This window comes from Muscardinus avellanarius (genome assembly GCF_963383645.1).
Source record: "Muscardinus avellanarius genome assembly, chromosome: 14".
Lineage (NCBI taxonomy): Eukaryota > Metazoa > Chordata > Mammalia > Rodentia > Gliridae > Muscardinus > Muscardinus avellanarius.
The window spans coordinates 91,553,310-91,579,164 of NC_137800.1; the positions used below are offsets into that span (position 1 = coordinate 91,553,310).

Here is a 25,855-nt window from a genome sequence, read left to right on the forward strand (position 1 = left end):
AGACGGGCACGCGCTGACCAGAGCAGACGGGCACGCGCTGACCCAGGGCAGACGGGCACGCGCTGACCCGAGCAGACGGGCACGCGCTGACCAGAGCAGACGGGCACGCGCTGACCCAGGGCAGACGGACATGACACGCCCTGACCCAGGGCAGACGGACACGCGCTGACCCAGAGCAGACGGGCACGCGCTAACCCAGGGCAGACGGGCACGCGCTGACCCAGAGCCCTAGGCATGAGCACAGGCGGAGAGTGCAAAGGCGGTAGCTTCAGCCATTCTCCACCCCGCCTCGACTTGTGTATTGAAACCGTAATTAAGTGCTGGGATTGCAGCTGAGTGCGGTGGTGCAGTCATGTAATCCCAGTATTTAGAAGGCCGAGACCAGAAACTGCAGGCTTCGAGGCCAGCCTCCGCAATTTAGGAGCCTCTCAGCAACCTAGGAGCCTGTTCCCCAACAAAATACAAAAAGGGCTGGGGTGGAGCTCGGAGGTAAACACCGCTGGATTCAATCTCTAGTAACACCAAAAAAAGGAAAAAGGAAGGCCGGCGGGGTGGCACATGCTTGAATTCCAGTACTGGGAGGCCGAGACAGGAGGATTGCGGGTTCACAGACAGCCTCAGCAACTTGTGAGGCCTTCCACGGCTCAGTGAGACAGACCCTGTTTCAAAATAAAGAATAAAATAGATGGAGATGTAGCTCAGAGGTAAAATGCCCCTGGGTTCAATCTCCAGTACCAAAAAAAAAAAGAGAGAAAGAAAGAAAGGGAAAAAAGAAGAAAGAGAAAAAATAAAATTTTATAATAAATGATAAGTTCTAGAACAGTGGGGATGGCCGCACAACTTTGTGAGCATACAAAAAATCCCACTCAGGCTTGTCATCCCCACGCTTGGGAGGCTGAGACAAGATCGCAGGGTCAAAGCCAGTCTCAGCTGGTTTAAGAGACCCTGTTTCCAAATAAAATATAAAATAGGTCTGGGAGTGTAGCCCGGAGGTAGAAGGCCCCTGGGTTCCACCCCAGTACCACACACACACACACAAAAAAAAAAAAATCCCACAGTTTTGCACCTTTAAATGGTGAACTTTATGGCATATAAATTGCATCTTGATAAAAATAAGTTCTAGAAGGTTCATAGGTGATGGAATTGCAAGCTTTGGCAAATCATTGTTGACATCTACACATGAAAATTTACAATTTTAGTCAGCAGGCATGGCGCACAGGCCTGTCATCCCAGTACTCAGGAAGCTGAGACTGGAGGGTCACAGGTTAGAGGGCAGCCTCCACAATTTAACAAGGCCCTCTGCAACTTAATGAGACCCCATTTCAAAATAAAATAATAAAAAGGGCTGGGGTGTGGTTCCTAGGGTGTAGGTTCAATCCCCAGCACCACAAAAATAAAAATATTTTAAACCTAAAAGCCTAAGACCCCATGCATTGAATTCCAACACTCTCCCTTAAAGCTCTTTGAAACAGGAGGCTTTAGAATCAAGCGTGGTGGCACACACCTGTGCCCAGTACTTGGGAGGCTGAGACAGGAGGTTCCCAGGTTCAAGGACAGCCTCAGCAAGCAGTGAGCCTCTCAGAACCCTAATGAGACCCTGTTTCAAATTAAAAATTAAAAAATTGGACTGAGAGTATAGCTCAGAGGTAGACCGCCCCTGAATTCCAACCCGAGTTCAATCAGCACAAAGGGAAAAAAAAGTCTTTAATTGCCAGGATTCTGGGACATTTAGAAATCACAAGTTTTTGCAAAACAAAATTTCAAATTTCTCTTTCCTTCATGTTCTCTCTTCTAGCAGTAAATCAAGAAAGGACTTAATCTGAATGTTCCCGACTTTAGGAATACAGGTAGAGTTGGGTCAATTTTACAAATACTTTTTGTGTGTGTGTGGGTCTGGGGATGGAACTCAGGGGCCTTCTACCTCCGAGCTACACCCCCTGCCCTATTTTTTATTCTTTATTTTGAAGCCGGGTCTCACTGAGTTGCAGAGGACCTCACTAAGTAGCTGAGGCTGTCCGGAACCGCCATCCTCCGGTCTCAGCCTCCCGAATGCTGGGATGACAAGCGTGCCCACCACGTCCGGCTTACAAACACATTTTTGTTCAGAGATAAATGTGGCCTACTTCTGAGTCAGCGCGCCAATCACCCAGGGCTGCTGGGAGCTCAGAGAGAGGACCGTGAAGTCCAGTCCCTGCTAGATGCCTGCTGCCTGGAGACCTGGGGGCACGGACCCCGTCCTCTTCTTCCAGTCCCTTTGCAAAGAATACACCTAACGCCCACTCTGCGGCCTCAACACCAAGGAAAGTACGTGCTCCCTGGAGTATTTAGCTTAGTTTCCCGCGGGTTTCTTACCTGGGTTCCTTGACATGGCTTTAACTGGGCTGGGAACCAGCCAGTCTCCTCATGTATGCCTTCTGAAAACGGTATTTTGCCCATAGCAATTGGCAACAATTTGTTACTTTGAGACTTGGATTCAGAACTTCTTTAGGTTCATAAACAATGCCATCATGTTTTTTTTTCATGTTTTTTTCCTGTTGAAAAAAACATATATATATATATATATATATATATATATATGTACATATTGTGTGTGTGTGTTTGTGTGTTACTGCAGATTGAACACAGTAGCATTCTACCTCCTAGCTACAACCCCAGACCTATTTTTATTATAAACTTTTTTTTGAAACAGGGTCTCACTAGGTTGATAAGAGAATTCCTTCATTGTTGAGGCTGGCCTTGAACCTGTGATCCTCCTGTCTCAGCCTCCCAAGTACTGGGATTACAATCATGCACCACCATGCCCAGCTTCCAATTAAATTAGTGTGTGTGTGTGTGTGTGTGTGTGTGTGCGCCACTGGGGATGGAACCCAGGGGCATTTGACCTCCGAGCTATACCCCCTGCCCGATTTTTTTAATTCTTTTGTTTGTTTATTTATTTATTTATTTATTTATTTATTTATTTATTTTTGCAGGTCTGGGGCTGGAACCCAGAGGCATTTGACCTCTGAGCTACAACCCCTGCCCTTTTTTTTTTTTTGGTGGTACTGGTGATAGAACCCTTCTACCTCCAGGCTACACTCCCAGACCTATTTTATATTTTATTTGGAAACAGGGTTTCTTAAGACAGAGAGGCTGGCTTCGAACCTGCGCGATCCTCCTGTCTCAGCCTCCCAAGCATGGGGATTACAAGCGTGCGCCACCATGCCCGGCTCCCTGCCCAAATTTTTATTCTTTATTTTGAAACTGGGTCTCACTGAGTTGCAGAGGGCCTCACTAAGTAGCTGAGGCTGTCCGCAAACTGCGATCCTCCGGTCTTAGCCTCCCAAATGCTGGGATTACAAGCGTGCGCCACCACGCCCGGTTTATTCTTTTATTTTGAAACAGGGTCTTACTGGGTTGCAAAGGGCCTCACTAAGTAGCTGAGGCTGATCGTGAACCGCGATCCTCCGGTCTCAGCCTCCCAAATGCTGGGATTACAAGCGCGCGCCACCATGCCCGGCTTTTTTTTTTTTTTTTTTTAAAGACAGTCCTTTACTAAATTACCCAGGCTGGGCTCCAATTTGTGATCCTCCTGCCTCAGCCTCCTGAGTTTGAGTATCTGGGATTACAGGCATGTGCCATACCACCCTGAGGTAGGATAGAAGAAATGAGGGTGGGTAGAATGGGAAACAGAACTGTAGCTTTAAGAATCTCCATGACGTAGCAAATAGTAAAAAGAGAAAAAATCAATCAGACCCTTTGCAAAGGGAGATATAAAAATGAACAAAAAGCAGATTCAAAAATGTTGAACATCAAGCCAGGAGTAGGGGTACACGGCTGTTATCCCAGTGCTGGAGAGGCTGAGACAGGAGAATCATAGGTTTGAGGCCAGCCTCAGCAACTTAGCAAGCCCCTCAGCAACCTAATGAGATCTTGTTTCAAAATAAAAATAAAAGAGCCGGCGTGGTGGGCATGTTTGTAATCCCAGCATTCGGGAGGCTGAGACAGGAGGACCGCGGTTCATGGCCAGCCTCAGCTATTTAGTGAGGCCCTCTGCAACTCAGTGAGACCCTGTTTCAAAATAAAACAATAAAAAAGTGGGGCCGGAGGTGTTGCTTGGAGGTAGAATGCACCTGGGTTCCATCCCCAGTTCAGGGAATAAATAAATAAATAAATAAATAAATAAATAAATAAATGGAGTAGGGGTGGAGCTCAGAGGTAGAATGGCCAAAAAGAAAAGAAAGAAAAAGAAAAATAACAAAGACAAGAAAAAGCTCTTCAGTCTTACAGCACCCCAAGTCCAGATGATCCATGCCTACATAATTGCAGGCTTACACGGCAAATGTTCTCTAAGAAAAGGGGAAATATTTCTCGAGACGTATGGTATGGATACATTCCCAACACCGTGTAGTGAGCGGCTGACGTCGGCGGCCCGCTCTGTGGTGGAGGGGAGCGGGGTCCCCAGGCTCCATTCTCCTCCCACACTCTCGAGAGCGCGCACTGGGCCCACGGACGTTCCACCTCTGAGTTATACCCCAGCCCTATTCGATTTTTATGTTTAAAACGGTATTGCACTAGGTTGGTGAAAGTCTACTTGCCGAGGCTGTCCTTGAACCTGCGAGCCTCTTGTCTCAGCCTCCCAAGTAACGAGATGACAGGCGTGAGCCACATGTCACATGCCAGGCTTCTGAGATCAGTTTTTTAAAAACTCACAGAAGGGGCCGGGCGTGGTGGCGCACGCTTGTAATCCCTGCGCTTGGGAGGCTAAAACAGGAGGATCGCACAGGTTCAAAGCCAGCCTCAGCTACTTAGTGAGACCCTGTTTCCAAATAAAAATATAAATAGGTCTAGAAGTGAAGCCGGGAGCTAGAAAAGCCCCTGGGTTCCACTCCCAGTACCAGTACCAAAAAAAAAAAAAAAAAAACTCACAGAACGCAGGAGGCCGGGCGCGGTGGCGCACACTTGTCATCCCAGCATTCGGGAGGCTGAGACAGGAGGATCGTTGTTCGAGGACAGCCTCAGCTCCTTAGTGAGGCCCTTTGCAACTCAGTGAGACCCTGTTTCAAAATAAAGAATAAAATATAGGGCTGGGGGTGTGGCTTGGGGGTAGAATGCCCCGGGTTCTATCCCTAGTACTGCAAGAAAAAAAAAAAAAAAAAAAGGTAAAACTCACAGGCCAGGCATGGTGGCTCAGGCTTGTAATTCCAGTACATGGGAGGCTAAGACAGGAGGATCCCAGGTTTTGAGAACCGCCTCAGCTACTTAGTGAGACCCTCTGCAACTTAGTGAGACTGTTTCAAAATAAATACATAAATAAAGTAGGGCTGGGGGTTTTGCTTGGAGGTAGAATGCCCCTGGGTTCTATCCCCAGTACCACAAAAGTAAACAAACAAACAACAACCTCACAGGTGGTAACAGAAACCTTCCAGCACTGTCAGTACTGGGGTCAGGAATGCGGCCCTGCGTTGGCCCCAGGGCGCAGAGTCGCAGAGCTCTCTGGAAGGCCGCGCGGAGCAGGGGAGTTAACCAGCTATCAGCAGACGCCAGGCGCGGGGACCAGGCTGCTACCTCGAGCTCTCCTGGTCCGATTCCCCACAGGACTCCTATTTACAGAGGTCAATTTCATTCTGGCCGAGCATTCTGTGTACTTTATTTTATTTATATATTTATCGTGTGGGTGTGGTATTGGAAACTGAACCCAGGGGCAGACTACCTCTGAGCTATACCCACCGTGTAAAAAAGAAAAGGACCCCCAATATTTTTCCAGTTTTGATGATTGAAACCAGGGGCATTTAACCTCTGAGCTATGCCTCCGGCCCTTCTTCATTTTTTAATTTACTTGGAAACAGGATCTCACGAAGTTGAAGAGGGTTACAAGTTGCGGAGGCTGATCTCGAAGCTTCGAACCTCTTGTCCCAGGTCCCGAGCCCTGGGGTTCCAGGTGTGCAGCCATGCCCAGCTTCTGTGCACTTTAAAAGTCACTTTGGGCCAGATGTGGTGGCACCACGTTGCCCAGGATGGCTGGCCACTTCCTGTCCCGGCCTCCCAGGCAGCAAGGATTGGCATCACGGGTGGATCCCGTTGCCTTTTGAATTGGCCATTACAACCTGAAATGTCCAGGTCTGCTCATCTGGCCTCAGAAAGAGCTTCTGATTACAAATGCATCTCAGAGATTGAGGATTGGGGATATATTACATTAGAAAAAGATGATAAAACAGCATACACCTGTGCTTTCTGGGAATATACACTCATTTCCCATCTCCTTTACATCCACCCAAAGTAACTACCAGGCCGGGCGTGGCGGGCGCGCTTGTCATCCCAGCACTCGGGAGGCTGAGACCTCCCGGAGGATCGCGGTTCGCGGGCAGCCTCAGCTACTTAGTGAGGCCCTCTGCAACTCAGTGAGACCCGGTTTCAAAATAAAGAATTTAAAAAAATTGGGCAGGGGGAGTAGCACTGAGGTCAAATGCCTCTGGGTTCCATCCCCAAACCCGCAAAAGAATAAAAAATGAAAAATCAAAGTAACTACCAGGTCTGATACTGTATTGTATAAAATTTAAGCCAAAAATGAGCCTTAACTATTAATTTTTTTCCCCAGTCTTGGGGATGGAACCCAGGGGCATTCTACCTCTGAGCTATACCCTCGGGTCTATTTTTTATTCTTTATTTTGAAACAGGGGCTCACTGAGTTGCAAAGGGCCTCACTAAGTAGCTGAGGCTGTCCTCGAACCACGATCTTCCTGTCTCGGCCTCCTGAATGCTGGGATGACGAGCCTGCCCACCGCGCCTGGCCCCGGCCTTAACTATTAATTATAAAGCACTATTATTTACTCATTTTGGGTGATACTTATGCTTTTCTGAGCGCCTTTTAATATCCAAGAGGAAAGCGCTTTGTGTGTGTGTTGGGGGGACCGGGATTGAACCCAGGAGCGTTCTACCTCTGAGCTACACTGGCAGCCCTGTTTTATTTTGAAACGGAGGCTCGCTAAATTGCAGAGGCTGGTCTTGAACCTGCAGTCCTCCCGTCTCGGCCTCCCACGTTATGGGATTACAGGGTGGCTGCTCCAAGCCGGCCCAGAGACGCAGCCTTCCGGCCGACACCTTTTGTGATTGACAGGGCGCGGCCCCGCCCCCTCGCGCAGGCCCCCCCCCCCGGCTGGCCACGCCCCGCGGCGGGCGGGGCGGGCGGCGCGGCTCCCGGCGTGCCCCGCGCGGGCTCTGACGTGCGCGGCGCAGGCGGGTCCCCGCGGCGGGCGGCTCCCGGCGTGCCCCGCGCGGGCTCTGACGTGCGCGACGCAGGCGGGTCCCCGCGGCGGGCGGGGCGGGCGGGCGGCTCCCGGCGTGCCCCGCGCGGGCTCTGACGTGCGCGTTGCAGGCGGGTCCCCGCGGCGGGCGGGGCGGGCGGGCGGCTCCCGGCGTGCCCCGCGCGGGCTGTGACGTGCGCGGCGCAGGCGGGTCCCCGCGGCGGGCGGGGCGGGCGGGCGGCTCCCGGCGTGCCCCGCGCGGGCTCTGACGTGCGCGTTGCAGGCGGGTCCCCGCGGCGGGCGGGGCGGGCGGGCGGCTCCCGGCGTGCCCCGCGCGGGCTGTGACGTGCGCGGCGCAGGCGGGTCCCCGCGGCGGGCGGGGCGGGCGGGCGGCTCCCGGCGTGCCCCGCGCGGGCTGTGACGTGCGCGGCGCAGGCGGGTCCCCGCGGCGGGCGGGGCGGGCGGGCGGCTCCCGGCGTGCCCCGCGCGGGCTGTGACGTGCGCGTTGCAGGCGGGTCCCCGCGGCGGCGGCGGCGGCGGCGGGCGCGGAGCGGGCGCGCGGCGAGCCCCGGCCGGAGCGGAGGTAGCGCGGAGGGGCGGGCGGCCCGGGGGAGGCCCGCCGCAGGCCGCGGGCCGCGGCGAGTCCCGGCGGAGACCAGCCCGGCGGCCGCCGCCTTTCCTCCGTTTTTCCCCGGACACTTACTTTCCCCTTTAAGAAGGATGTAGTTGGACGGGGCGCGGCGGCCCGCCCCATCCCAGTGCTGGGGAGGCTGAGACCGAGGGTCGCAGGTTCGAGGTCAGCCTCACCAAGTGAGCCACTCGGCCATCCAGCGAGACCGTTTCAGAAGGAGAAGTACAACAGGGCTGGGGGTGTAGCTCGGGGTAGGATGCCCCTGGGTTCCGTCGCCAGCGCCGCAAAAATCAAAATAACTCTGTTGTTGGCTGGACTTGGACAAGGTCTGCAGCAGAGTGGACGGCGCTGATCCGGCCCCCCTGCTTCCGAGCCTCCCCTGCCACCCACAGACGACCAGCCCAGCCCCGGCTCTGCGGACAGAGCTGGGGAGCCTGAGCCGGCAGTTTCCTTTTAACCCCCCGCCCCGCAGCGTCTTTACGCTTGCGAGCCCAGTTCTGCACTATCAGAAAAACCTTTTTTTTTTTTTTTTTTTTTTCAGTACTGGAGATGGAGCCCCGGGGCATTCTACCTCGGAGGTAAACCTACCTCAATCCTATTTTTTTTTTTTTTTTGAAGCAAGGTCTTAGTAAGTTGCAGAGGGCCTCACTAAGTATTTAAGCTGGCTCCCAACCTGCCATCCTCCTGTCTCGGCCTCCCATGTACTGGGATTAAGAGCACGGGCCGCCACCACCACGGGCGTTTCTGTTTTGGAATTAGTGATTCTTTCTGAAGTTTTCTGGGTTAAACTAATTTGCTTTTAAGTAAGAATCCAGGGAGCTCATAAGAGCAGGTTTTGACGGAGCTGGAAAGCTTATGAAAGCACATTTCTAAGCCCTTTGTGTCCCCGCTGCTTTGAACTTACCTGCATCTGTTATATCTCGGGAAATGAGGGTTTTAATGGCCCATCAAAGTGTTGGAATATCAGTAGGATGTGACGGATCCCAAATCAAAACTCCACCTTCAACTCTCATTAATCAGTCCATCAATCCTGCTCTGTAACCGTCAAACCGAAGGCCGCAGCACCCTAGCACCCACCACCCACAAGTTGGATTCTAGAGTTCTGTGACGGGTCCGCACCCTGGGCCGGCATCTCAGGTCAGCAGCGCCCCTCGTCCCTCAGGTGGAGTGGGGACCTGGGCTCTCATGAAGCGCCCGGCGCCTCACTGCTCTGTGGCTTCCTCCCTCCCCGCCCGTCCAGGCCCTGCCTGCCGGAGGCAGTGAGAGGAAGGATGTCTCTTGAGCCTGACATCGGGGCAGGAAAGCTCTGCCCTCGGGTCCTCTTGTGCCTGGCTGTGTGAAGGCTGCCTGCGCCTGAGTAGCGGGTCCTTTCTCCCTCTGGCCTGTCCCCGGGTCAGCAGAGCTCACACTGGGCCATTAGGCCGCATCCCCGGCTCGCCCGGCCTCCCGCACAGCCAGGACAGCCAGGCACCCACGTTCCTCCCGCCTTGGGCTTGGAGGTTCTCTGCTTTAACTAGTACCTGTCACATGTACGAGGGCCTTCAGCCCAGCTGGACGTCAGTTCAGTCACCCAAAGCCCAGTCATGCCTGTTTTCTGCAGAGCCCTGTAGTAGGTCATTTTATTGTATTATTATTATTATTTTTTTTTTTTTGGTCGTACTGGGGGTGGAACCCAGGGGGGCTTTTCTACCTCCGGGCTGTACTCCCAGACCTATTTTTTGGAAACAGGGGCTCACTTGTTGCCGAGAGCCTCACTCAGTAGCTGAGGCTGGCTTCGAACCTGTGCGGTCCTCCTGTCTCAGCCTCCCAAGCGCGGGATTACAAGCGTGCCCACCACGCCCGGCTGTAGTAGGTCACTTTATCGACAATATTGCAAATACGGCCGCAAGATGTGCTGCTGTTAAGACTTAGTGAGGGCTGGGTGACCTGCAGTCTGCCAACAGGCCTTTTCTTTTCTTGCCCTTTCAAACAGTTGTGTAGCGGGCTGTGGCTGTAGCTCTGTAGTAGAGCATTTGCCTAGTATATGTGAGGCCGAGTTCAATCCCTGGCATCCCAAGGGAAAGAAGATAAAACATGCCTATAAAGTAAAATGATTAGAGTCATTATTATCATCAGTATTATTATTACTTTGCAATATTGGGGATTGAACCTGGAGCCTTCTACCTCTGAGCTACCCCAGACCTATTTTTTTATTTAGTTTGAAACAGGGTCTCACTGAGTTGTGAAGGACCTTACTAAGTAGCTGAGGCTGGCTTCCAACCTGCAATCCTCCTGTCCCAGCCTCCCAAGTACTGGGATTTCACCCGGCTGAGTAATTTTTTTAAGCAACAACAGAGAGGCGGTTAAAGTTCAGCTCTGTGGTTCTGTCCAGTTTTGGAGTCTGAGCCGTCTTCCTTCATCTTTCCTGGTGATTCCTACCAGGCGGTGCCTTTCCTTGTGGTATCTCTTCCATCCTTGAATCTGCCCTTCCCACCCTCAGCCAGGGAGCGGAAAGCATCGGGATTGCTGGAACTTGCTGGAACGCTGAATGAGACCCAGCTGGAAGCCGTGGAAATAGGAGCTGCGGGGACGAAGGGGCCCCGGATGTAGTTCAGTCCTCTCGTCTTTCTGGTGAGCAGTCAGCGAGGAGGTGGCAGAGTGAGGGCTCCTGGGGCTTCGAAACGGAACAGTCCCGAGAACTCAAAGTGGTGAGGGGAGCGAGTGCAGAAGCACACTGTCTGGAAGGCGGACACGGGATACGATCTCATCACAGACCAAGAGAGCTAGAGAAGGAGCTCGAGCCCGGGAGAGAGCGCTGGACAAGCAGACGGCTGTCTTGGAAACCCGAGACGGGTAGTGAGCTTAGTACTCCTGTAAAGAGTCATCAAGGCTTCAGTATCTCGTGACGCTCAGAGGCCGGGTGCCGAGCTCTGTCCAGTCCTTTCCGTTGTAGGCATGTTGTCGTCCCAACCAGGTTACTGCGTGTCTCTGTAAGACAGCAGAAGGCTAGTCCAACTTTTTTATTTGCGGGTCTGGGGATGGAGCCCAGGGGCATTCGACCTCCGAGCTACACCCCCTGCCCTGTTTTTTATTCTTTATTTTGAAACCGGGTCTCACTGAGTTGCAGAGGGCCTCACTAAGTAGCTGAGGCTGTCCGCGAACCGCGAATCCTCCGGTCTCAGCCTCCCGAATGCTGGGATGACAAGCGTGCCCACCGCGCCCGGCTCTAATCTAACTTTAGTTCAGTATGTTTCTTGTCTGGGCGTGGTGGCGCATGCTTATAATCCAGATTGCAGGTTTAAGGCTGGAGGGTGTATCCCAGAGGTAGAATCACCACAGATAAAAAGACAAAACAGGGAGAAGCCATTCTTGTAACCCCAGGATTTGTGAGGCTGAGATAGGAGGGTCGCAGGTTCGAGGACAGGCTCAGCAAGTAGTGACACTCTCAGCAACCTAGTGAGACCTCGTTTCCAAATAAAAATAAAGAATTGGGCTGGGGGTGTAGCTCAGAGGTAGAATGCCCCTGGGTTCAAGTCCCAGTGCCCAAAATAAACAAGTCAGGGAGAGCCTTACTGAAGTTTAGGAGGGCGTTGGGTTCGTTGCCAGCCCTGGTTTCTGCACAGGCTTTGCTTCTGTCTGTCTGTCTGTGGCTGCTGGCCCTGTGCTCACAGGCTCGTGGAATCGGGTGACGTGAATGCGGCCCTCGCCCTGTTTGGCGGGTGGCGACTTCTCCCTGTGTCCCGCCTGGCGGTCCCTCTGTATCTGAGTCCTCACCTCTTACAAAGACACAGTGTTAGGGTTTAGCGTGGTGACTTCACTTTTCCTCAGCTACCTCTTTAAAGGATGGCCTTCAAATCCAGTCACATTCTGAGGCACTGCGGACTTCAACATTTACATTTTGCAGGGGAAGCTGGGCACAGTGGTACATGCCTGCAATCCCAGTATTAGGGAGGCTGAGACACAAGAGGATTGCAGGTTTGAGGCCAGCCTCAACAATGTAGCAAGGCCCCCCCTGCAACCTAGTGAGATGCTTTCAAAATAAAATAAGGGCGGGAGTGTAGCTCAGGTAGAATGTCTGTAGGTTCGATCTCTAGCACCACCAAAAACACAGAAGAGTCTTTCCTATGGGACTTTTCGGTGCAGTTTCAGTCGACTGTAGGATGTTCATTCCATGTCACATTTTTGTTTTGTTGGCATAAGTTACATAGAAGAACTGCGTATCCTGTGCGCGTGTGACTGCGGATGAACCGGGCCCCTGTGCCTCTGAGCTCCGCCCCAGCCCCGCTTCATTTTCTGGTTCTGAAGTAAGGGCCGTCCTGGCTGCTGACACTTGCTGGACTGCTGAGGCGGCCCCACCCGCGGTCCTCGGTCAGCCTCCCAAGGAGAGCACGGCGCACCGCCACCCAAGGAGAGCACGGCGCACCGCCACCCGCTCCTCTGCCCCGAGTACAGCGGTTTAGCAGCTGCTTCCAGCGTGCCGAGTCTGGAGGGAGCGTGGCACGCACTGAGGCCCAGTTGATTTCCCTTCTCGATCAGCCAGGGCTCCAGCAGAGAAACGACCCGGGGAGAGAGAGCCTCCGCCAGGAGCCGGTCGGCGCACGGCGTGGCCGCCCGCGGGATCACACGGTTGTGACCCGGTCACATCTGCCGGCACCCTCACAGCGATGCCTAGATTGGCTTCTCGATCCTTCTCCAGGAAGCCAGTGCCTCGCGAGTGTTCTGATGCCTTCAAACACGCGCTTTGTTGTGTTTGCCTGAATCTTCAGTGGCTCTTACTACATGATCTGACAGAAGAATGTCAGTCATTATCTAGAGTCACAAGCCCCAGTGTTTTAGAAAGATGTTCTAGAACTTTTTAGTGGTGGCGTAGAAACTACACGTAGCCACGGGAGTCTCACTGCGTCGCACAAGGCCTCGCTGAGTAGCTGAGGCTGGCTGCGAACCTGCGTCCCCTCCTCTAGGTCTCCCAAGTACTGAGGTTACAGCGCGCGCCGCCGCACCCGCTGTGAGCCTCGGTTCCTCTTACCAAGAGTTTACAAAGATGTTCAAGACGCGCCGTCTCCCGGGAGCGGGAGCTCCGTGTCTTGTTTGGCTTCGGATCGTGGCGGTCCTCGGAAGAAACCTGCGTGGCAGCTCTGAACCTGCACTCTCCTGTCTTCCAGGACCCCTGACCAGGACGCTGAGTGCACGGGGTCTGAGGATGAACGCGCACCATGGCGGCGGCGAGGTATCGCGGCCAGAGGCCGGCTGCCTAGTGGACGACACCTTGGCTGCCGCTCAAGAAGCAGAAGCCGCCAGCCTGGCCGTGCCCGGCCTTCATGCCGCCTACCAGCCGGGGCCCAGGAGTGAAGGTGCGGGGCAGGACTTGTGTGTGTGGCTGGGGGTTGAGCCCAGGGCATTCGACCTCTGAGTTCACCCCAGCTCTGTTTTATTTTTATTTTGAAACACGGTCTCACGAGGTTGATGAGAGTCACTTCCCGCTGAGGCTGGGATCTAAGGCTCACCACCAGCCTCCGCTAATCCCAGGAAAAGTGGAACATTGGATGAGATGTCCTTTCTAGAATGTCCTTTGCAGTATTAGGGATTGAAATCACACGCTCGGCAGACACTGTCACGGAGCCGCTCCCATCCATTTTTAAATTTTATTTTGAGAAAAGGTCTCCCTACATTGGCGGCCAGCCTCACGGTTGGGATCTTCCTACCTCAGCCTCCTGAGTCCCTGGGCCGCAGGTGTGAACCACCACTCCGATCTGGGAAAGAAAATGTGAAAACAGTCCTGGTTGTTTTTTTTTGCGGGTCTGGGATGGAACCCAGGGGCAGTCTACCTCCAAGCTACACCCCCAGCCCTATTTTTTTATTCTTTATTTTGAAACAGGGTCTCACTGAGTTGCAAAGGGCCGCATGAGGTAGCTGTCCACGAACGCGGGTCCTCCTGTCTCAGCCTCCCAGGCACTGGGATTACAAGCCGCACCACCACGCCCAGCTGTTGACTTAAAGTGAGAGTCCCCACCGCATGCACACAGCCAGGCCGGAGCCCCTGGGGTCCTTCGGTGTGCGCCCGCGCCTCGCTGGGTCTTGTGTGTCTGTCGTAGGGGCTCTGTGCTCACGCCCTGCCTGCTCATGTGGCCCTGCAGACCGCCCTCGGGACCACGCCTCGCAGCCCGCCAGCCTGCAGCCTCCGCACGGGGCCCCGCTGCCCGAGGACACCAAGGGCGCCGGCCTCCAGAGTGGGAGCAAGCGGGGCCTTGAGCCCTTCGCTGCCCCTGAGCGGTTTGGAAGCAGCAGCGTGGGCTTCGGCAGCAGCTCCTACCCCCAGGCGCCAGAGAAGGTGACGCTCCTGGTGGACGGCGCCCGCTTCGTGGTGAACCCGCAGATCTTCACCGCGCACCCGGACACCATGCTGGGGAGGTAACTGGTGTCCTCTGGCGCTCGCTCACTCGCTCTCCGCCTTTGAACGCAGATGCGTCTGAGGTGGGGCCGGGAGCACGTGTTCCTGCTCCTCTGCCTTCACACTTCTGTGCAAAAGGGTGGCAGCCGGTAAAAGCCTCGCGTGCTGGTGATCTGAGAGGGGCTGTGGGCGGCCGGGGTGCGGCTCGGGCTTGCCTGGCGTAAGAGCCCGGGCTCCACCCCAGCGCACACAGCCAGCGCCGGGAGCCTGCACAGCGAGCTGTCAGGTCAAGTGGAACCGTGGAAGTGGGTGTGGCGACCTGTGGGCCTCACCCGCGCCTTTGCAAGGTCACCAAATAAGGTGACATCTCCTGAACTGCACAGGTTAACGCTGCGTGATAAGCTGAGACCTAAGACGTGCTCTTTTATATATAATATATATAAAATAAAATATATATATATATATATATATTTTTTTTTTTTTTTTTTTTTTTGCTGGGTGTGGTGGTACATGCCTGTGATCCCAGTACTAGGGAGTTGAGACAGGAGGATCATAGGTTCCAAGACAGCCTCAGTAATGTAGTGAGCCTAGAAAGACCATGTTTAAAAAAATAAAAACAAGCCTGGCGTGGTGGTGCACACTTGTAATCCCAGTGTTCAGGAGGCTGAGGCAGGAGGATTGCGGTTCGCAGACAGCCTTAGTTACTTAGTGAGGCCCTCTGCAACTCAGTGAGACCTTGTTTCAAAATAAAGAATAAAAACTAGAGCTGGGGGTGTAGCTTGGAGGTCAAATGCCCCTGGGGAAAAAAATCTTTTTTTTTTCTAAATTGGCCATACCTTTTTTTTTTTTTTTTGCGGTACTGGGGATGGAACCCAGGGGCATTTTCTGAGTAACAGATTCGTGGTACTCTGAAGCTAGGGAGGGTCAGTTTTCCCATGAAGCGTAGAGTTTCTTCCTCTTGGTGGCTGAAGGTGAAATGCTGTGAGTTCTTGGGTCTGTCCCACTCAAGCACCGCGGCTCACCGGGAGGCAGCAGGGCCGGCGCCACCGCGTGCTGTTCCATGTCGGGTTCCTGCTCTCTGTGCCACTTTGAGCTTTGGGATTGGCGCTTCTGGAGGTTGTTTTGAGCCAGGGCGGGGATGTTCAAACCTTTGGGACAGGGGCAGTTGTGAGAAGCTGGTGATCAGCAGCCACCCCAGCAGTTCAGGAGGGAGACAGCAGTGATCCTGGCGGGAAGAGGCCGCAGCCACCCCAGCTAACGCAGAAGGGCCGCAGGAGAGGGGGGGAAGGGCGTTGGAGGCAGGCTTGGGAGCAGCTAGCAGTGGCCAGGACGGCCTTGCCACCTCCTCCACTGCACGCAGATTCCTAAGGCGAACACTGCTTCTTGTCCTGTCGGGGAGGAGTGCTCTTGGCGTAGGTGTTGGGCCCAGGTCGGCTCCAGCTTCCATTATGAGTGGGGCGATGGCGCCTCGCAGGACGGGGCTGGGTGGGCTCGGCGGGCCCAGCTGGAGAAGGCAGTGCCGTCCCTGGTGTTTTTCAGGATGTTCGGACCAGGAAGAGAGTACAACTTCACGCGGCCCAACGAGAAGGGCGAGTATGAGATCGCGGAAGGAATCAGCGCCACGGTGTTCCGCACGGTGCTGGTGCGTAGAGCTCCCGGCACTGCACCCCGGCGTCCGTCCCTCGGGAGGCTGAGGCCGCAAATGAGACCCTGCCTCAACAAGAACCAAAAGGGCTGGGGCGCAGCTCCGTGGCAGAGCGCTTGCCTGGCGGGCAGGAGGGGGGCTGGTCCCCAGTGAGACCCACACTTCCACCCACACTGCTACTGCTTTGGGTCTCTGGTTTCCAGTTACTGCCCATCCTTTTGTTTTCTGTGCTCATAACTCATTTTGCTAATGATTAAACATGTCAGTGCAGCCAGGAGGCGCTCTGGCGTCTAGTGAGCGAGCCCATGGTAACAGCCAGAGCGAGTGGGTTGAAGAAGCGGCCTTGCACCTTGTCCTCTGCCCACACCGCCTGCTGTGTTGACAGGATTATTACAAAACCGGTGTCATCCACTGTCCTGACGGCATCTCCATCCCGGACCTCAGAGACACATGCGATTATCTGTGCATTAACTTTGACTTCAACACCATCCGATGTCAGGATCTGAGTAAGTGCCCACAGGGCCCCGGGGCTCAGGGGGCGGCCGGGGCTGCCGTAGCTGGCTGGCTGGACTGTGGGACGGAGTCAGCTGGGCGCTGGGCGGGTCTGGCCTGCCTACCACGCCTCCGGGCGAGGTGCCTCCTTTTGGGTCGGTGTTGCCTCTAACAGGCTGTCCGTGAGGAAAGGCTCCCAGTTGCACAGCGCGAATTAGCTAGGTTCTTCTCACCATTACTACTGTTCTTTCTAGCTTACTGTTAGCTACATACTTTATGGGCATAGACTTGTGTAAATCTTGTAACATTTAACCCTGAGACCTGAAAGATGGGGGCTAACTTCACTTAAATGAGAAAAATGAAAACTGCCTGTTAGCACTGTAAGTCCAGGATTAGAACTCGTGTTGTCTGACCGCAGACTCCATGTTCTTATCACTCGCAGGTCCCCGAGGTAGTGCAGAGTCATTTTTGGCGTCCTAATGCATTTCCCTGCCATGTGCGTGACGGGCTCTGGGCCTGTGGTCGGCCAGGTCCTGTCCACACTTAGAGCAGGCCCTCACATCGTCCCTCCACTCTGGTCCCATCCATGAGGTCGGGTCGAGCATCGGGAGGCAGGGCTACAAAGAGTCGCCCCACGCGGTGGGCTCCAGCGCTCGTACAGCTGATGTCGTGGGCTGACACTGTGTCTGGCAGAGCTTCAGTGCTGAGGAAGCCGGGGACCCTTAGCCGCGGGCAGCTGAGAAAACTGGGGACCCTTAGGCATGGGCAGCTGAAGTCAGCTTATTGCCACCCTGGAGCAGGAAATGGTTTGTCTTTAAACAGGCCACTTCTCTGGGCCTTCCTGGTGATAACAGCTGTGACCACGCCACGCTTTCTCCCCAGAGATACCTGCGTGTAGACCCGAGCGTGTAGAGCAGATAGATACCTGCGTGTAGAGCAGATAGATACCTGCGTGTAGACCTGAGCGTGTAGAGCAGATAGATACCTGCGTGTAGACCTGAGCGTGTAGAGCAGATAGATACCTGCGTGTAGACCTGAGCGTGTAGAGCAGATAGATACCTGCGTGTAGACCTGAGCGTGTAGACCAGATAGATACCTGCGTGTAGACCTGAGCGTGTAGAGCAGATAGATACCTGCGTGTAGACCTGAGCGTGTAGAGCAGATAGATACCTGCGTGTAGACCTGAGCGTGTAGAGCAGATAGATACCTGCGTGTAGACCCGAGCGTGTAGAGCAGATAGATACCTGCGTGTAGAGCAGATAGATACCTGCGTGTAGACCTGAGCGTGTAGAGCAGATAGATACCTGCGTGTAGACCTGAGCGTGTAGAGCAGATAGATACCTGCGTGTAGACCTGAGCGTGTAGAGCAGATAGATACCTGCGTGTAGACCTGAGCGTGTAGACCAGATAGATACCTGCGTGTAGACCTGAGCGTGTAGAGCAGATAGATACCTGCGTGTAGACCTGAGCGTGTAGAGCAGATAGATACCTGCGTGTAGACCTGAGCGTGTAGACCAGATAGATACCTGCGTGTAGACCTGAGCGTGTAGAGCAGATAGATACCTGCGTGTAGACCTGAGCGTGTAGAGCAGATAGATACCTGCGTGTAGACCTGAGCGTGTAGAGCAGATAGATACCTGCGTGTAGACCTGAGCGTGTAGAGCAGATAGATACCTGCGTGTAGACCTGAGCGTGTAGAGCAGATAGATACCTGCGTGTAGACCTGAGCGTGTAGACCAGATAGATACCTGCGTGTAGACCTGAGCGTGTAGAGCAGATAGATACCTGCGTGTAGACCTGAGCGTGTAGAGCAGATAGATACCTGCGTGTAGACCTGAGCGTGTAGAGCAGATAGATACCTGCGTGTAGACCTGAGCGTGTAGACCAGATAGATACCTGCGTGTAGACCTGAGCGTGTAGACCAGATAGATACCTGTGTGTAGACCTCAGCGTGTAGAGCAGATACCTGCGTGTAGACCTGAGCGTGTAGAGCAGATAGATACCTGCGTGTAGACCTGAGCGTGTAGAGCAGATAGATACCTGCGTGTAGACCTGAGCGTGTAGAGCAGATAGATACCTGCGTGTAGACCTGAGCGTGTAGAGCAGATAGCTACCTGCGTGTAGTCAGCCCCTCGGCCGCGTGTCTCTGCAGGCGCTCTGCTGCATGAGCTGTCCAACGATGGTGCTCACAAGCAATTCGATCACTACCTCGAAGAGCTGATTCTGCCCATCATGGTGGGCTGTGCCAAGAAAGGGGAGCGAGAGTGCCACATCGTCGTGCTGACGGACGAGGACTCCGTGGACTGGGACGAAGACCACCCCCCGCCGATGGGGGAGGAGTATTCCCAAAGTAAGCGCCCCGCGGGCAGGGCTGGAGGTGTAGCATGGAGGTAGAAGGCCCTGGCCCCATCCCCAGGAACACACGCGCGCGCACACACACGCACCCCATCTTTTTGAATTGGTAATGATAATTCAAATGAAGACGTACAAAAGCCTGTGTTTAAGGACCTTGTGCGCCCCTGCTGCTGCTGCTGCTGCTGCTGCTGCTTCCCCTGTTTCTATCTTCCACATATATTAAGTACAAGTAAGCAGCTGTATTCTTGTTTTTGCATTTTTCTTCAAACGCTAGTGTGTCATGTAGCTTATCCTATCCCACGTCCTACTACAAAACTTCACCTTCGGCCGGGCGGGCGTGGTGGCGCACGCTTGTAATCCCAGCATTTGGGAGGCTGAATCAGGAGGATCGCGGTTCGCAGACAGCCTCAGCTAGTTTGTGAGGCCTTCACAACTCAGTGAGACCCTGTTTCAAAATAAAAAATAGGGCTGGGGGTGTAGCTCAGGGGTAGGATGGCCCTGGGTTCCATCACCAGTACTGCAAAAGTTAAAATAATAAAAACTTCCCTTTCTTTTCTGTGCTGCCGTGAGTGGCGAGGCCAGCCTGTGGTGGATGTGCAGGCCATGAATCTCATGCCGTCAGCGAGCAGCCTCTATTTGCTTTTTTTTTTTTTTTGCAGTACTGGGATGGAACCCAGGGGCATCCTACCCCTGAGCTACACCCCCAGCCCAGTTTTTTTATTCTTTACTTTGAAACAGGGTCTCACTGAGTAGCAAAAGGCCTCACTAAGTAGCTGAGGCTGTCCGGGAACCTGTGATCCTCCTGTCTCAGCCTCCCAAGTACGGGGACTGTACAGGCGTGTGCCACCACGCCCAGCCGGAATGGTATTTTGAAAACTATCTTTGCTATTCTCAATAGGTAAGAAGTGAGTTTTAATTCGCACCTCTTATTTCATGTGCAAGGCTTACTTTTTCTTTCTTTCTTTTTTTTCTTTTTTTGGCAGTACTGGGGATAGAACCTAGGAGCACTCTACCTCTGAGCTACACCCCAGCCCTTTTTTTTCTTTATTTTTTGAAACAGGGTCTCACTGAGTTGCAAAGGCCTCACTAAGTAGCTGAGGCTAGCCTCGAACTGCGATCCTCCTGTCTCAGCCTCCCAAGTGCTGGGATTACAAGCGTGCGCCCCTGGGCCCGGCTTTGCAAGGCTTTTGAATGTTTTAGGAGCCATTCGGTTTCCCTTTTCTGTAAACTGTATTCTGAAAACCTGCCTTTTGGCTAACAAGATTGTATTGTTAGGCTTTTACTTGGTGGTCTCTGGACACTCTAGCTCTCTGTGTATGAAGGAGACGAGTGCTTTGCAGAGCGTTGCGAGCACCTCCCGCTCGGCTGCGTCCCTGGCTCTCTGAGTGGCCGCCTGGGCGGTGGAGGTGCTGCCTGCTATGGCTCCCAGGTTTCCGTGGCGCTCAGAGGAGCCTCCTCTGCGCAGATAACGGCTTCCTGCGGCCTCCGCGCCCTGGCGGCCTCGCCGGGCTGCAGTCCTCACCAACCCGGGTTTCTGTTGGTTCAGTTCTTTACAGCTCCAAGCTCTACAGATTCTTCAAATACATCGAGAATCGCGATGTCGCTAAGACGGTGCTGAAGGAGCGGGGCCTGAAAAACATCCGCATTGGGATCGAAGGTACCCGGAGGCCGAGGGAGCCGGGGCAGCAGGGCCGCGGCCCGCCCAGCGCGCCTCCCTCAGCCTCGGCCGCAGGGCCTCGCCTGGCCTCCTCGTGCCTTCTGCAGTGGCAGCGCAGGCCTGGGCTCCCCGGCTGGGAGGGCACCAGCACCCAGTCGTGACCCTGTCCCTGGGCCATCTTGGGATAGAGTCCGCCTCACTAGCTTTGCGGGTGCCTGGGCACGGGTCCTTGGCCACTCTTGGGGGCAGGAGGCGCGCCTCCCTCCTGACTGCCTCGTTGGGCCCTGATCTCACTGTCTCTGCCTTGTGTCTGACTCTGGGTGTTGAAGGGGAAGAATCCCTGAGATGAAGCCTCTTTCTGTCTTTCCTGTGCCTCTCGGGAGGCCCCAGAGGAAGGGGGCTACACCTCCCGCCTTCCAGCGCAGCCCCCTGGGCGCTCGCCCATGAGGACATTCTTCCAGATGCGTGGCCCTGGGGATGCTGGGCGGCACCCTGCTTTCCTGCGGCCCATCAGCCCATCTCTTCTCATTCAAGCCACGTGGCTGTGAGCGGCAGCGGTGGCAGCAGTGCCCCCTGCGCCCTGGCACGACCGGGTCCCCGGCACTGTCCCCACAGCTAGTCTCCTGCCCGAGTCGGAGGCATCGCGCCTCCACCAGGAGGGGCAGGATTGTCCCTTCCGTAGAGTGGCTGGCCGCTCCCCGTGGCTTTTCTCGCGGCTTGGGTGTGGGAGGAGGGAGGAAGGGCGGCTCAGTGGGCGCCTTCTGCCGGAGCCGTGAGGACAGCGCCTCTGTTTCAGGGTACCCCACCTGCAAAGAAAAGATCAAGAGGCGCCCTGGCGGCCGCTCCGAAGTCATCTACAACTACGTGCAGCGCCCCTTCATCCAGATGTCGTGGGAGAAGGAGGAAGGGAAGAGCCGCCACGTGGATTTCCAGTGTGTGCGGAGCAAGTCCCTCACGAACCTGGTGGGCGCCGGGGAGGATGTCCCGGAGGACCAGGAGCCGCCGATACACCACCCTCCCCAGGTGGACGAACTCGACCGGCTCAACGCCCCGCTCGCGCAAATGGGCCCCCGCGACTGTCAGGACTAGGCCCCGCCTTGGTGTGTCGCCCAGGGCGCGTGCTTCTCCTGGCCCACGTCCACCCCAGTTAACACGGTCCTCTCCTCGCAGGAAGTCTGCCCCCGCGGGGGATGGAGCCGGCACTCTGGCAGCTGCGCTGCCGCTCCAGCCCTGGTAACTCGGACTGTTGGGTCTGGTGCTGTCCGCTGTCTCCACACAGCTGCAGAGGCAGGAGAGGAGGGAGAGGCTCCGTTCCCCCGCGTTAGCAAAGCTGCGCTCACCCTTCAGGCTCTGGCTGGCTGGTTTTGTGTCCTCTCAGCGAATTGCTTAATGGCGAAGGGACCAACCTGAAAAGCAGACAGCCCTCCTCCTAGAAGCAGGCGCCAGTGAGATGCTCACGAGGGCCCTCGGCACCCAGACCGCACCCAGTGCCGGAGGGAGGCAGCGCTTCCCTAAGAGGGGCCGGTACTGCTGCTCAGTGCAGCGAACAGTCCAAAACCACGCCGGGTGGGCTCTTTGGCGGGAAGCGCGTGGAGGGCGAGGCCTTGGCTTCGAGTTTAGGCTCGCCTCAACCAGCCAGTGGTTCGTTGGAGGGAAACACACAAGCCAGGTAGAAACACCTCCACGTCAAGCCGCTGGGCTACCCTGGCGGGGCCTCCGAGGGGCCCTCTCCCCGTCCTCTTGACACTCTAGGGCCTCTCTCTGGCTGGGAGACTGAGTCGTGGCTTCAAGGCTTTCAGGATGAGGGCAGAAATGTCTCACAAGTGCTCGGAATCTTAACAGAAAGATCGAGAGGTGCTCAGGGCGAGGGCAGCGACGCTGAGGGGCAAGCTCCGTCAGGATTTCCTGTGCACCTTCTCGTGCTATGGGGTTTGGGAGGCGTCAGCCATGTTCGTTTTGCAGTGGGCTGTCTGGTCCTCGTATTGGAGCTGTCTGCTCTGCTAACGGTGCGTGGTGGGTGGTGACCCATCTTCTCCCGTCTCCACGGGCAAGAGTCCGGGGCCAGGTACAAGTGCTTGGGGACTGTCTCCACTTCTGGTGGAAGTTGCGCTTCCGGCCACCCACCCGGCATTTCCCCATCAGATTGGGAATAGGGACATCTTCTAAGCAAGGGTAAGAACGTGACGCGTTTTCTTTACCTCCGTTTCCATGAGATACTATAGGACAAGCCATCGGGCTTCATTTCATGACTGCTCTAGCCACAGGCCTCCAAAAATGAAGTCAGTGTTGAAAGCCCTCTTTCCGGGATTGAAGAACAAGTGTCAGGAGTGTGTGTGTGTGCTCTGCGTGTGCCCAGCATCAGTGAGAACCGGTGTGTGTGTCCTCTGTGTGTGCCCGGCATCACAGTGAGAACCGGTGTGTGTGCTCTGCGTGTGCCCGGCATCAGTGAGAACCGGTCGTTTCTGCTTGGAAAAGTCGCGGGGATTGGCCCGAGCCTTCCTTCACCTAGGGCGCCAATCACATTGGCAGCTGGTATTTGCACGGCTGGGGGCTGGGCGTGAGTTTAGGGGTTACTTGAAGGCAGAGGTTGACATCTTGAGGCGCACCGGCTCAGGTGTGAGGTGGGCGGGGCCACGGTCTCGCGAGCGGTGAGCGCGGTCCCGTGTCGCGCACTCCTGTGTCCACGGTGCTTCGCAGAGGACTCCCTCTGCGTGTCCTGGAAGCACCATGCTGGCCACTTCTCATTTAGGTGGCAGGAGGCGTGGGGCGAGGCAGTGCCTGACCCTTTTGTAGCCAGTTCCCTCAGGCTTCAAAAAGTGGGTCTCCGCTAAACTGTAGGCCGGCCTGGGCGATGGGGCCGGAGTGAGGGCAGTGTGTGCAGGCGCTTTGCTAGTTACCGGGTGGTGAGACAGGAGAGCCGGTCTACAGGCCCTCTGGGGAGAGGCAGGCTTTCTGCAGCCGTCCCCCTCGGAGACACTGGCCCACCAGGCAAGAGGCGCTCTCCCTGATACAGAAGGCGGCTGGGGCTTGGCGTCCCTTCCAAGTGCCTACGTGAGCAAGCCAGGCTGTTCGTACAGGAGCGCTTTCCTGAGGGGCTTTTCCCCAGCGGGCCCAGGAAGGTCGCTGCTGAGGGGCTGGGAGAGGAAGGAGGCAGCGCTAGTGTGCACCCTCGGGGCGGGCAGGTGTGAGGGAGGCCATGGTGCCGGGCAGGTCTGTGGGATGGGCCCAGGGACGATGGGAGCATTTTTCTAGTGTGTTCCTTGATGTCTGTCCTTAAAATACAACATTCAGAGCATAGGCTCCAACTCTGATTCTGCCAGCGTGGCGCAGAGTCTTCAGCAATGCAGCCAGTGCCCCTTGCGTCGTCCTGGAGCCGTGGAGATGGGATGGTGCGGGAGCCCCGGCCCCGCCGGTCGGCCTTGGGAGGAGGCTGTGTTCTGGCTCTGCCTCTCCACTCTGGATTTACTTTGGAAGTTGCACTTGCTCACCTACCAGTGTTTACGAAATCCTGTATTTGGGATGCTTTTTCTATAATAAAACATGATTTCTGCATCTGTGCTGTTTCTTAGCAGAAGCAGCCACGACAGTAAGAGCGCCGGGCGGGTGGCACCGCTCCAGGGCCAGCCCGGCCTGCCTTGGAGTTCCTGGCTAGCTCGCGTCCCAAGCCCCACACTCAACCGGGACTGCCCTGACCCCTGGCCCCAGGCCGGACACGAGGCGGAAGGCACGCGGGCTTCTGGCAGAGGCGTGAGGTGCACAGCCCTGTGGAGGCTGCCTGTCCAAGCCCGCAACTTAGACCCGGTTGCAAAATTAAAAACGAGCTGGAGGTCTGACTTGGAGGTAGGATGTCCCTCTGCTGCAGAAAGGGGGGCTACACACAGGCTCGAGAGAGACCGCGGCGGCCCAGTGTGCTTTCCAAGGAAACGCGTCTAGAGGGGCACAGCCGTCACCGCGGCGCCGCCCGTCACCCTCGCCCGTCACCCTCGCAGCTCGGCTCTAAGTGAGCGCTCTGAAGGACGCCCGCGGCGTCTCAGGAACTCCAGACACGCACCAGAGGAACTGCTAGCTCAGCTGCTGGGGCTTGTAGAGGCCGAGCACCAGCATTCCCTCTAAGTTAAAGTCGTATTATTTGCTAGTTCCTCAGTGAGAACGGGGCGGGGCCAGCACGGCACCAGAGTTTCCCAGAATGTCCCTGCGACCTGGAAAGAACACCGTGTCTGCAGCTCCTGTGCGGTCTGCCCCTCTCCGCTTGTTCCTGGTGATGCCAGGGAGCATAAAGCCCACACGGGGACGCGCATCCACAGGGGTCAGGTGAAGCCACCAGGACGCTGCTTTTCTGAGTCCCTGGCCACACTGCTTTAAACACATCGCACGTTTCCACTCTCACAGTTTATTCAAAGGATTAAAAACGAGAAGGTGGGCATTCCCCCGACCAAACCCCCGCTGCGCTCCCCAGCACACGGCGGCCTCTTCCCCCCTCTCCCCTTAGCGCTGGCGCATGCAGCCGAGACCCCAGCCACTCCGCAACACAGGGAAACCACACGGCTCCGCTTCCGCCAGAGACTCCTCTCCCTGTGGCTACCGGCTGAGCGGGAGCAAGGGGCAGCACCTCCCGGCCGGCGCAGGCCTCTGAGCTCCACGGCAGGCGGCGGCGGCCTCGTGTCATCAAATCCTCAGGTCCAAACTGGGAAGCCCTCGGGGCGGGCAGGCACTTGGTGGGAGGCCGGGTCAGCCGGGCAGGCACAGGCAAGCCTGCACTCAAGGCGGCGGCCAGAGGCGGGAGCGAAGGCACCTTCTCCTCAAGCAGGCGGGCGCTCTCATGGCGGCACTGTGTGGGCACAGCCGGCTGTGCCCAGGACCGGGACAAGCTCTGCTCGCAGCCCCCGTGGGCACCGCTGCTCCCTGCAGCCATCCCAGGCCTCGCCACGTGTGAGAGGCAGAGAGGCAGGCTCCGCGCCATCCCGACCCTGAGCGAGGCCCGCAGCTCTGCATCTAAGAGCAGCAAAGGGCGGAGCTGGTGCACGCCATGCGGAGAGCTTTGGACGGCGGGAGGGCGAGCCCCAGCCGAGGGTCTGGATCCTGTACCATAAATAAAGGGCACCGTGGAAGGAGACGTGGGCCCACGAGGCAAGCCCCCCCCCCCACGTGGCCGCTGCCTTTCAGCGCAGGGGCAGCGGTGGGAACTTTGATGAGTCCATTAGCTGTACAGCAGACAGGACCCCTGGAGCACTGGGCAGGCCGTGTCCACGTGGCAGGTACAGGCTGGTACCTGGCGAGAGCATGACAATCTCGGTGCTGGACGACGGCCGTTCTCCCCTCATCCTTCAAACTCTAAAAACACTTATCAAATCGGCTCAGGATGCGTCTAAAGCAGCAAGTCAGCTGTCACTGCTGACACGGCAGAAATGGTTGCCACCGTTCTCTCGGCTTTCAGACGCATCATAGGAGAAATCCACGGGGCATCCCGTTTGCAGCGACGGCCCTG

The 25,855-nt window shown here is 55.8% G+C and overlaps 1 protein-coding gene across 1 annotated transcript; it reads left to right on the plus strand.

The window, feature by feature from the left end:
• Nucleotides 1-9,381: 9,381 nt before the first annotated feature.
• On the plus strand, nucleotides 9,382-21,459 carry KCTD20 (potassium channel tetramerization domain containing 20; the record flags this gene model as incomplete). The annotated part of the gene is made up of 10 exons (XM_080710421.1): nucleotides 9,382-9,463; nucleotides 10,226-10,439; nucleotides 10,607-10,686; nucleotides 12,996-13,184; nucleotides 13,968-14,241; nucleotides 15,761-15,863; nucleotides 16,252-16,372; nucleotides 18,511-18,708; nucleotides 20,260-20,370; nucleotides 21,167-21,459. 10 exons carry the CDS (start codon nucleotides 9,382-9,384, stop codon nucleotides 21,457-21,459), a joined length of 1,665 nt encoding a protein of 554 aa, XP_080566547.1.
• Between the last annotated feature and the right edge of the window lie 4,396 nt (nucleotides 21,460-25,855).